The following is a 13,257-nucleotide window of genomic DNA, read 5'->3' on the forward strand; positions in this document are numbered from 1 at the left end:
TTAACCAAGAGGCATCTGAATACCTGGCAGCTCTCTGAGTGATTAAAATTAAAACAAAACTTTAAGTCATGCGGGTCTGCTAATCTCATGTTATGCTTTGTTACCCACCCTCTTTTGGCAATGTTCAGAAACCAAGCTAAACAAACATAAGCCAGAATTAGGGGGGAAAAAAGCGAAGAAGAAATTTATAAAGAATATACACAAACCAAATTACACAGAAAAAGCTAAGCTGTAATTATAATTCACAGGAATTGTAATTAGGTACTGTAACAGGGAGAACGAATACAGCTACGTGATAAAATACTTCACTATCTGTTGACCTACCTAACTGTATGTTGCAAAACAGGGATAGCAGTTTGCTAAGTTGTTTAATATATTGTTTTATTATTAATTTATTATTAAGAATTATTAATATGTATTAAGAGTGTTCATAAAACTGATAAGCTTATATACTTTCTTGTTAAGGTAAGGAAATGAAGTCACTTTTCAATTTTGGGTTTTACAAAACAATCAGTTTATTCTCCATGAAGATTTAGGTTCAATGAACTAAACTATCTTTAAGAATATAAAAAAAAAAACCCTAAGTATTCATATCTCAAACAATAGATGCCAGGTAATCTTAGGCTACATATCTAATCAAGGATAAGAGAGCAACTCATCAATATATTTTATAATGATTTTTACTTCCATTGTTTCAGTGACAATGGGCCAGGCACAGTGGCTCACTCCTATAATCCTGGCACTCTTGGAGGCCAAGGTGGGTTGTTCGCCTGAGCTCAGGAGTTTGAGATCAGCCTAAGCAAGATGAGACCTATTTCTACTAAACATAAAAAAATTAGCCCGTGTCTCTAGTCCCTGCTTCTTGGGAGGCTGAGACAAGAGGACCCCTTGAGCCCAAGAGTTAGAGGTTGCTGTGATACCACAGCACTCTACCCAGTGTGAGAGCTTGAGACTCCGTCCCAAACAAAACAAAAACCCTAAAATAATAATAGCTGGGTGTTGTGGTGGGCACTTGTAGTCCCAGCTAGTTGGGAGGCTGAGGCAAGAGGATCACTTGAGCCTAAGAGTTTGAGGTTGCTGTGAGCTATGACTCACGACACTCTATCCACAGTGAAGGAGTAAGACTCTTTCTCAAATTAAAAAACAAAAAAGAAGAAGAAGAATATAAGTGAGGGACACTGGACAAAGTGACTAAAGGCATTGATCTGGAACATTGGGCCAATGAAAGACTAAGCTTAGGACTATTATTTTTGTTTTGTTATTTGTTACCTTAATCTGTTCTATAGCTCAGCTGTGACAGCTCTCACTCTTAAGTCTTCCTTACCCTAATGACTCTCCTTTTAATGGTAGAGGAATAGGGAAAAAAGAAAGAAAACTGCAGCCTTGCCTCCTCTTAAGAGTTAGAGAGGATATACCTACTCAGAATTTCACTAGGCACAGCTAAATCTTAGTAGCCAAAGGTAACTGAATCTTTGCCAATCTGCTAGGTCATTGGCAAAGGTGAGGGCTTTTACAATTAGGGTACACTTCCAAAAATGCGGGTATACCTTAGATGATTTAAAATCAGCTTACTTTTCAGGGGCAATATTGCCTGTTGGGGAAGCTGAGTGAAGTGGCATGAGGAGGCTAACTTAAGTCTCACCCAATTGTGTCAGGAAAGATGTAACTTCACAGCTTAGCTTCCCTCAAAAGCTGTTTCTTAACATGGGAGTTAGCACTCAAGATCACAAATATATTGAATTCATGTCGCTTTTACTGGATAGTGTCCTAAAGTTAAAAAGTAGGCCAAAGGGACTGTAGTTATTGGCTTAGGCTCATACCCCTGAGGATATGAAAGATCTACATTTCCAGTCCTGAAATGTACTTAAAGAACTGTGCCTTTGAAAATCATTAAGGGCTCATCAGCAATTCACCTCAGTGTGGCTGCTCAGGGTGCAGAGAGCGTTGACTTCAGCAGGGCTCATGTTACGTTTCAATGGCCACTTCATGTTTAAGGGCAACATTTAATGCACGTTGCATCTCAGGGAGGTGGCTGCGGGGATTTGGGAATCTTACCTCTCTCACAAGACCTGCCAAGATAGCCTGTTCCGGAACAATCGCAGACATATCTGTTCCAGCCATCCCTGCACATGCCATTGTTTTTGCAAGGATTGCTAAGGCACGGTTTTGCTGTTTCCCTTGAGCAGGAGGGCTTCACTCCAGCAGTACTTTGAATTTCAGCCATTTGCCGGATATCTTTGCTTTGGCCATCAATGAACAAATCCCTGATGCAGCCCACGTAGCCATAGTTGAGCAGAGCAGTCCACACCTCAGTGGGGAAGACAAGGCCGGCCTTATTTTCTGGCAAGCCCCCCAAGTAGAGCTCATCATCCAGGTCCAAAATCTCACTCTCGCCAGGAGCGGTGTAGGGCGTGCGCAGTGTGTTGACAGAAATGGTACCTACAGGAGAGACGAGAGAATGTACAGGTCTTTACAGAGCACCCGTGTGTTCTAATTATCACCTTTTCTCTCCTTAGTCTGCTTAAGGGTGAACTCCTTGAAGGCAGATATTTCTTATTCTTTCTATCCCCAGTGCCTGGTACTTCCCAGTACCTTTTAATTACTCCTGTAATTAAAAAAATCCTCAGAATTAAGTAACTTTAGAAATACAGCAGATTATAACCAAAATGGTTCCATTTAAACTTGAGTATGAAAATCACAGTGTACAGCCAACAAATTGTTTTGTCAGCCTCTAACACCTCAGCCAGTAGTGCTATGTTAATGTATTGTATATAAGCATGGATTAAAAACAAACCAGCATTCAGTATCAGTTTCTGGAAGAAAGTCAGACTCCTATTAGTCAGTGCTTGTTTTTAAAGCTAGTATATATCTGAAAACCAAGGAAAGACGATAAGTCCCAATAGTTAACTGATTTGATTACTCTGATTTAGCTCAATAGTTTGGCCGATTCCCTACATCAAAACCCAATTTTATCACTCCTAACTGTATGAATTTACTGATTAACCTCTATGGTTTTGGTTTCCTTTCCATTACATGGGCATTAAGAACATGACCTACCTCGTAGGGTTGCTTTGAGTGTTAAATAAAACAATACTAGTGAAGTGTCTGGTCTACAATCAGCAGTGCATAATATCTCAATGAAGGTACTGAGAAAAATCAATTGCTTACTTTCTTTTTAAACCAAACTAGTTATTATCTAAATTGACAAGGTTTTCTTTTCCTCACTACAAATGCTAAGGAGAAAAATCTATCTACATGGGATTATTTTAGAGCCACGGAAAAATGTGTGTGGAATCCATCAAGAAGAGAAGACCTGTAAGACTGAAAGCACATTCCTGATCAAAACTTGCGTAGATACTATCCGATCACAAAAAGTGTTACCGACACTCTATCTCCAGAAAGACATTTGTAAAAATACCTCAAGAGGACACTCTATAGATCTAATATTATTTTTCCGATCTAGATTATAAATTAGAATAGGAAGAGTCTGATGAGAAAGAGTGTTAGAAAAGGTCTGCTGGCAGGTGGGGCCAGAGTCTCAGGAATTTAGGGAGCAGACACAAGATAGATCAGGAGGTAGAGGAGAGGAGGGCAGAGAAGTGGGGACAGAAAGAGGAGGTGAGAAGTGGTAGCTTCTGTCTAGGAAGATGCAGAATATGAAAAGCCTGGCCCGAGTGAAAACATAGCTGCCCAAGGATGTGAAGCTGACCTGCGAATATTCCAAATCCCAGCGGACGGGCAGCCCTCGATCTAGGGGGTGTAATAGGATCTGTCTTTGTGAGGGAGAAGGGCACAAAGCCACTAACAGAGACTGCCCAGGCAGCCAACTCATTAAGAAAACATTTGTATCTCTAGACCTTCACAGAAAGAAATGGAAAAAGCTCCTAGGGGAGAAACACTCAAAGGCATTGCTATTTTGGCCTTCCCACGAGGGGAGCATAATGGGGATTTCCGAGGGAGGCAGCCAAAGGGAAAGGACAAAGAATGCATTTTTACTGTTCTCACTTGTGCAAGCACCTAAAAGAAAATTCCCATCTAGAAACATGTAAGGACCACAAAATTCTATTTAGAAAAATATAAGGATTTCATTTGGGGGAAAAGAAATAATATAATATTGAGAAAGAACGTGACTCTTCTTTTAAATAGAATGACCAATTACATGCATTTTTTAAAATATCATTTTGTGTACAACACAGTCCAAAAGCCCTGAGAAGTGAAGTCACAGATGGTCCCTATCCTCTGCGATAGCTAATATAAGTTAGAGAATTATGAGAGTGAATATTAATGACCAAAGGAAAACTAGCTGTTTAAGAAAGCACATATTAACATAAAAAGCCAAGGGTGCTGTGCAGGCAACACAGTGATTTATGTTTTTAAGATTAAAGAGAAAGGGATGTTATTCTGTTTTCTAATTAGTTCAAGAAGGCTTCCTAAAAACAATAGAACTTTTTGTATTTTTTCTCTTACTGTATTATTAATTTATTAAAACAAATGCTAGACCCATCAAACGGATTCCAGAACCAACTACCAAGTTGTAAATTCCAAAAGCAGATTGAGAAGTGATTATCATCTAGGACAGTGGTTCTCAACCTGTGGTCGCGACTCCCAGAAACTGTACGAATGGGTCATGGCATTAGGAAGGTTGAGAACTACTGATCTAAGATAAGGATGTTTCTCCCACAGTTCCCTGTCATCCCTTTCAGACACAATTTTAGAGTTCTCATGGAAAGATGAAACAGTGCAACAGAGAAGAGAAAGAAAAAGGAATAGAATCCTAACATCATCTCAAATATAAAGTCAAGAAAGACTAGACCTTAAATTTAGCCCTGGATTCAAAGTTGGGACACGTCAGGCAAATGCAGCTATTGGCTATAATTCCCTAGAATATTCTGCAAACATTCTAAGAGCAAGAAAACATGATTGAAGATCAAGTACTATTTTTATCTACACACTTCCCTAATCCACACATGCTTATATTTTAGAAAATCTTAGCAAAAGAGATGCAAATAAACAGGCAGTGTAGACTTCAACTGGGACAGAAACAATTATTTTTATATTTTGAAGATTCACAATATAAAAATGATTTGAAATAACAATTAAATGTTATTACTGATTCAAACCTTAATAGATATTTATATTTTTGACTATAGATGTTTCCTGAAATTCAAATAAGATTTGAATCCCAGATCTGCTTAATGATTTTCCTATGGATATGACTCAAAGGGCAGATTCACCCAGCAAAAGAGTCATCACAGAATCTGAATTAGTTTAAACCAATTTAACACATACATATGAGCATAGTGAAATTTAAATATCAAGGCTCCCAAGTATTCATTTTATTGAATTGAGTTATAAAGGCAGTGGTTACAGAGAGCACAGCAAATGAATACTGAAACCTGCTCACTGATAACTGAATACAATCGAGCAGTTGCTGTAGCTGCATAGATCAATAAAAAGAAAGTAAGAACTTTCCCAAAGCTTTGGCAAATAAATCTTATGAATAAAATTTTAAGAGAGGGGCGGTGCCTGTGGCTCAAAGGAGTAGGGCTCCGGCCCCATATACCAGAGGTGGTGGGTTCAAACTCAGCCCTGGCCAAAAACTGCAAGAAAAAAAAAAAGAAAGAAAAAGAAAAAAGAATTTTAAGAGAAAGAAAAAATCTGGGTATATTAATGGGTGATCGTTTTATCTTTCTCCAGGAACTATAAAAACTGACATAGATAGTGAAATAAGTTGTTTCTTCCATGCATTTTACTCCATCTGCTATGATTACAGTTGGAAGTTTCTGGTAAATTAAATAACTATTTGACGCAGACATTGTTATTTTTGAGCTGTTTTAATCTGTGGACAGTTGTCATGTTTGTGGACTTTTTTAAATCAGTGCTTTATACTTCACGACTTAAGAATCCCAGATACTTTCCTAGGGTATTTTACTTTTTTATTTGGTCAGGGCTGCGTTTGAACCTGCCTCTGGTATATGGGGCCGGCACCCTACTCCTTGAGCCACAAAAAAAAAAAAAAAAAGTCTTTGTGTACATAAGACTTTTATAATTTTTATATAGAAATGACATTAAATTATATTTACATGTAAAGCTGGATTTCTTTAGGGCATGTGCAAAAGGTACAACAAAGGTGATAAACGGACAAGGTAATATTTATTTAACAATATTACAAGTATGAATAATAAATTTACCTGTCATGTAAAATTGTATATAAAGGCCAAAATAAACTGTTGAAAATCGTTCTTAGTTAGGAAAGTGGAAATCAATTTTATAATTTGGTGTGTTCTTCATAACCTGTTAATTTCCATTCTTTTCTTCATCTATTTTTTTAAACTATTCTACTTCGTTCAGATTAGCTTGTAGAGTGGGCAGAAAGGTAAAGCACAGGTGAAATTTAAAATAAGTTCATTTGATTTCAAATATTAAATAACTTCAAAAGTTCAAATTATTAGGAAACGAGGGGGAAGGAGCTAGGACGCTGTGATAGGCAATGCTTTTGCCTGGTGAGGGCAAACTGACTTTCTAGCTCTCCAACTAACTAGCTGACGTGCTTAGACAAATTAGAGATTCAGTAGACTTCACAGCGGTCCTTATGCAAAATAAGAAAATTGACTGTGTAATTTCTGAAGTTCCTTTTTGAATAAACTATTTTGAAATTACTGCATAAAATAATTTTTAAATTCAATGTCAATTTAATCTACCCAAAGTTTTGTTCCATCTCTCATCACACAGAAGAATCAGATTCTACATATGACAAATTTACTTATTAACAAATTGTCTAGGTACAGTGGCTCATGCCTGTAACACTAGCACCCTGAGGGGCTGAGAAAATTTCAGACTAGCCTGTGAACAGAGTAAAACCCCATCTCTACTAAAAATAGAAAAATTAGCCAGGTGTTGTATTGGGAGCCTGTAGCCCCTGCTACTCAGGAGGCTGAGGCAGGAGGATGGCTTGAGCCCAAAAGTTTCAGGTTGCTGCGAGCTAAGCTGACACCATGGCACTCTAGCCTGGGCAACAGAGTAAGACTGTCTCGAAACAAAATAGAACAAAACAAAACAAAAATTTCAAACTCAGTAAAAAATAAAAAAGGCACAATATAAACAATAAAAACAAACTACAACATTGAAATATGGTAGAATGCAAAATGTAAAACATATAATCTTCATAAAACAGCAAAAGAACCAAAATATGAACAACAGGGATTTGGGGCTATTACGATTATGAATGTTTTTGTGAAGATTTTCTGTGTCTTAAAAAAAAAAAAGATGCCATGTATTAGGTTTATGAAGAACTGAAATAAACTTTATTTGAAAACAAAACAGAAATACCATCTCAATGTTCAGTTTTCTGCTCATTACTCCCTGTTTTTTACTAATTTGAATTCATCTGTAGCTGGGAACTTCAGGAGTGGACCAGTATATGAAAAAAATAAATCTTAGGACCAAAGTTTAAAAGTAGATATATAATAGATAAAAATGTGAATTAGACAGTGGTTAATAAAATTAATCTGTTATTATATTTCAAGATTAAAATACTATTAACCCAGACATTCTGGTTCTCAGAATCTATCCTACAGAAATTCTGACCAATATCTACAAAGATATCCTGTATAAAGAGATTATTTATTAGTTTAAAACAGTAAAGTTTTAAAAAAGTAAACATTTAAATGTTGTTCCAGTGAGGAAGTACTAAATATTAGTGTGTTTGAACTAAGGAGCATAGGACGTCACTACAAAGAAGGCCATGGGAAAGCTGTCACTGTTTCTGTCGCCCAATAAGTGGTGAAGTATAATTCTGTTTATGTGAAAAGAACCTCTACATAAATGTAAAAATATTTATAGCTATATTAATGCATAGAAAAAGATCTGGGAATTTTACAACACCAAGTTATTTTACTGGTTTCCAATGGAGAAGGGAGTGAACTAGTGAGGAGAGTACGTGATAACGGTAAACTTTTCACCCCTTATTTATCTGTACATTTTCACCAAAACCATGCATTATCCATTAAATACATTTCATATACACACATGTGCATACACATACACATTCATACCAGAATATACACACATAGGAATTTTAAAAAGTGATCATATACAATGCCGGAGATATGTAAGTATCAATGAAGTAACATTCTGCAGCAATTTTCAATACTATTTTATGGACGTTCCACAGATTTCCGTTCAGTATTCCACAGCAAGGATCAGTGGAGCTGAGGATGGTCAGGTAATTGACTATCTCCGTACATTGCAGCTAGTGCCATAGTTCAGTTACCCCCCAAAAGGAGATTTGGTAGATTTGTGTACAGAGAGAGTTTTCACTTCCCAGGATTTGACTGATATTTGCCAAGTGCATAAGACCAACGCATAAAATACGAATGCCAAATTATTAATTTCCTATGAGAAATTACCAATCACAGCATATGGACTACTTCCCATGTAGCTCTGCCAATATGGGATGCCAACTTATAATCAAATGTTTATTTATTCATTTATAGTACCTGTTACAAAAACCTGAAAACTCATATACGGTTATCCCTCATCATCCATGGGGGATCGTTTCCAGGACCTCTTACAGATACCAAAGAAAGATGTTCAAATCCTTGATATAAAATGGCATTAATATTTGCATATAACCTACACAAATCCTTCCAGACTCTTTAAATACCTAGATTACTTATAACACCTAAGACAATGTAAATGATACATAGATACTGTATTGTTCGGTAAATAATGACCAAGAAAAGTCTTTATATATTTAGTACAGACTATTTGTTTTCAAATATTTTTGATCCAGTTAGTTGCATCCACAATGTGCCCATGGATATGGACAGCCAACTGTTTGCATAAGTGGTCTATTTTCTCTCTCCACTGCAATCAAACTTAACAATGGGAGCTAAATCTTAATTAAAAGTATGTTTAGGGAACATGGATTCTGAACAAGGAGAGTACAAGAGATAAGGAAATGTGCAGTAATATTGGCTATAGATGGTTTCATAGCCTCATCTCAGTAAAAATGACCCGCCTCCCTACCCTCTCCAGTGGGGATGAGTAGTCAGGCCTCCTGTACAGTAGTCACTCAGCCACTGCCCCTGTTTGCCCTACATGACTTTCTTTTTTTCAGATGTCTTGATATATTTGAGTTTTATGAGCACCTATGGTGCCTCTGCATAGTTCGTCTCTGAATCTTAGCTTATAACTATATAATTCCTAAGTTTTGCTACTTAGATATTCTTGAGAGAGTTTACTGATCATATGAAATAAACAGCCTTAAAATGATGGTTTTTTTGTTTTTTCTTTTTTGCTTTTTAAATGATGTTTGTAACATAACTGCAACTAATATGAAAACACAAAAACTGGAAAAAACATACACAAATAAAAAATGTTTTGACTGTGGGGAAGATGATAAATGACTTATAATCTTTAAATATGATTGGAATAAATAAATATAAGCATCAATTTAATAAAAATATAACAGTTTTATGCAAATCAATGTCATCAGGTCATCTGGTCAAATAACTGGTAAATTATTGGTAAGGTTGTTTCAGTCTCCCTGTGGATGGGTGGTGGTTTATGGGCAGGGATGTGGAATAAGGTGTTATAAATGTACTTAAAATTATTTCAGGGCATGCCGTCTAGGCAGAAGTATGGGAGGTACATTTATAGCCAGAGGGCAAGTTCAAATCAAGACCTAAACAGAGAAACTGTCTGATGCTTTTTCAAGTAGAAATGTCTATGAGTGGTGATTCATGAATGGTATACACAGAAATCAGTGCTGGTAATAGATAGCTAGAAAGTGCTGCTCACATCAAACAGTGATTACTATAAACCTCTAATTATGTGCTCTGGAGAGAGACTTGTGCCTTTCCCACTGTAATTTCTGATTCTTAAACTAGAACTCTAGGACTTCAATTCAAAATCTGAATGGCTTCTTAGCTGTTAAATGCAGGCTTACCCATGAATAACTGCTGATACAATCTGTTGTACCCTGCTGTACACATGCAGAATTTGACACAAGTAATGAATTTTTCTTATTTGATTTCAATATGTAATGACGGTTTTCAAAAAAAAAATGACAGTTTTCTATAAAAATACTTGAGAAGTTACCCTTGACTGAGCCAAAGAGCTTAACACAAATTTAAACAATGTTCATGTCCCAAGAAAATAGTCATTAACCTCATCCTCATTGTAGCGCGATTCACACTTTAGCTAAGTACCAGGACATTTGTTTTGCGTTGGGGCTGGGACCAGAAGAGCATAAGGGCAAGTCTGGGCAGGGAAGAGGGACGAGGAAGAGGGTAAGGAAATGTCCAGCTGCAAAGTTTGCAAAGTAATGGGCCTCTTTAATCATATTCATTAACTTAGCATGTGGGAGGTTTTCTCTTGGCAGCGGAGCTCTCCGCAGAGGATATCTACTTTTTGCTGCGCTCCTGTCATCCACTCTGATTCCCTCAATCATGGCTGCATACTGTATTGTTCCTCCTTTGCCAGCTTAGCTCAGGATGTGCAATTGCCGTCCAGGGCTCAGCCCACTTGGCCTCCCATGTCACTGTTCACAGACTGAACAGGCAATGGAAGAAAGCTGCATTGTGTGTATAGAACAGCTGCGGCCCAACAGTATTAGTCGAAGTGTGGGAATTAGAGCACCTCTTTCTTTCCCATGTCTCAGAAGGAATATACTTTAAAAGTAACTTAACACAATTAATTTTGCTAAAAATATATGCACATAAAGGCAACATTTCTCATCAAATAATGGGCCTGTATATTCCTTTTAGTGAACAAAAGACCAGAGGGCAGGCCGCCGGAAAGAGGAACATCTGAGTGATTGTCTTCCTTGTCCCGGGTGTGCTGATGGTGGCTGCACATCCTAGTCCTCAGACAAGAGTTAACACTTTCCTTCTGGATTAATTTTCCTTCTATCTACAGGTTTGCCAAATGCTTCGGGATCCTACCAACAAGCAGGAGTAGAAGCTCTGTTCTCATAAAAGCTTGTCATTGTTGTGCCAGGCTTATACGGTTCCCTAAGAATTATTTAATTTTCTCAGTGCATATTTCAAACATCTGGACTTGGAGGATGGCATTGTGTTTGTAAAAGGACAGCATCTGTTATCCTATATTGTATAAACTGCTTTCGGAAAGTCATGTCATTTAAACAAATTCTTAAATTTAAAAAGCTGCATTTATTAAAAGAGTGCTGCCATTCTCCCAATATGGTGCTGGTCACATATTTTTATTCTTTATTTTTTCTTACATCAAATATGTACTGAGCAACTGCTACACCCGAGAAGGTACCAGGAACTGTGCATATAAAAATAAATATGACATTCTCTCTCATAGTCGGGGATTATAAACCTTACAAACTGTTTGGATAATATTAAAATTAAATCATTTTTGTCCACCAAACATGCTTTTAACCACCTCTCTAGCCAAGATAACCAATAGTTGTTATACTGGCAGCAAATTCATGGTCATAATGGTTCCATTCTATTTCTTCTAACTTTAGTACAGCCAACCACTATAGTCAGCAACAGAGTGAGTAATTCCTAGGCCTGGGTTCCCTCTCTTTTAATAACAGAGATAATATAGCTTTTTAAGTATTTGGCTAAGGAGGAATTTGGGCAAATCAATAGTTAAGACTGTTGTCACCAGAAGTTAGCAAGCAACCCACTCTAGCCTTTTTTCATAGCAATATCCTTTCCCTGTATTATATGAAAAATAATTTTCAGATACCCTCTGAATATAAATGATATAAGAAATGGGCAAAATGAATTATTTCTTGAAATTCCATGTTTCTTTCTTTTAACTAAGCTACAAATCTTAGTATTTCACCAGCTAAAATCAAAAATATTCTTTAAGAGATAGCTTAGAAGAGAAGCTTGTATAGTTAGTCATTCAATTTTTAAAAGGCTGCTCTATACCAAACCAATGCAGAGTGCAAATATAGAACTTAATTAAAGTACTATATATAAAATATTAACAGCTGGAGCTATTAAAATTACATTAAACTCCTTTGAGCTAGGCCAACATAATACGTGCTCTCTCTCTCTATTTTTTTTTTCATTTTAAAATAAAGGGCAGAACTTGGCTCAGTGAATGAGCTTTGGTTTTATTTTATTGTTTGTTTCAATTCACTACTCTAAAATTTTAACCACACAAAAGTACTTTACCATCAAAACACCACCAGGCATAGTAACTTCATTTTTCTATTGGATTCCAACATGAATTTCATGCTGTGTTAATTTTCTTTCTTAGATAATTATCCTTTCTTAAAACTTGCTCCTGTTCTTCCCATACAAAATTATGTTAACATACACACTATCTACTTTTGACCTTCTCCAATTAAGGTAAAAATATGGCAGTTAATAAACTATTGGTAATTTGGATGGACTAAGGAGCTTCAACTGAAAAAGTAGATTTTATTCAGCTTAAGAATTAAGATATTCATCTAATACTAACTAGATTGCATCAATACTTTCTCCTTATTATAAGAAGCCCCCTGGAACAACTAAAAATTTTTCCTCTGTATATCTGCATGTTTAATATGTTTGTATACATATCCATACGTATACACACATACATGTAGACACGGGTTGGTATATATGTATGTACACAAACACATACAAATACATATATAGATAAACATACAATTTACATAGAAAAGAATGTAAAGAAATATCCAAAAATAAAAATCACTGCTATCAAATAATGAATTATTTTCTTTCTCATTTTATATTCTTTTGAATTATTGATATTTTCACATTAAGCATGTATTACTTTCACATAGTTAGAAAATCCCTCATGATGAATGAAATACAATTAATTGCCTGGAAGTTTGGTATTTTTTGCTTCTTTGAATTTCCAAAAACGTCCACTTTATCTGTTCTCTATTGTTTTAAACTGTTATAAAATGTGAGACTCACAATATCTTTTCAAGGGAGTCCTTTTTAGAATTTATTTTAGATATATCTTAAGTCAAACAATGTCATCCATGAGCTAATATTTCAAAGAATTGGATTAGTCCATGTGCCCACCCTCCTTTAACATTCTTCGTTTGAAAGTTCCCAGGCAGCGGATTAACTGCTAACTTTGGCAGAGAAAGGCTGGAGGGAACCAGAGGGGGATATTCTATTATTATATTATACTTCTACGTTCCCATTAATGAACTCTTCTCAGCTTAAATCAGAAAGACAAAGAGGAATCCAATTCCTCTTGGACTTATTTAGGGAAATGAGAAGATTTAGGGAGACCAAGTTTCCAGAG

General features: G+C 36.3%; 1 protein-coding gene across 4 annotated transcripts in view; it reads right to left on the reverse strand.

Moving 5' to 3' along the window:
• The window catches only part of NRXN1 (neurexin 1), a 690,023-nt gene that overhangs the window by 611,503 nt on the left and 65,263 nt on the right, over positions 1-13,257 (reverse strand). For all 4 annotated transcript variants that reach the window (XM_023512121.1, XM_023512126.1, XM_023512122.1 and 1 more), the window contains one exon: positions 2,056-2,439. In XM_023512121.1, coding sequence (XP_023367889.1) covers positions 2,056-2,439 — 384 coding nt within the window. The remainder of the gene's footprint in view (positions 1-2,055; positions 2,440-13,257) is intronic.

This window comes from Otolemur garnettii, unplaced genomic scaffold (assembly GCF_000181295.1).
Source record: "Otolemur garnettii isolate 467f Iridium unplaced genomic scaffold, OtoGar3 scaffold00024, whole genome shotgun sequence".
In the NCBI taxonomy this organism is placed as follows: Eukaryota; Metazoa; Chordata; class Mammalia; order Primates; family Galagidae; genus Otolemur; species Otolemur garnettii.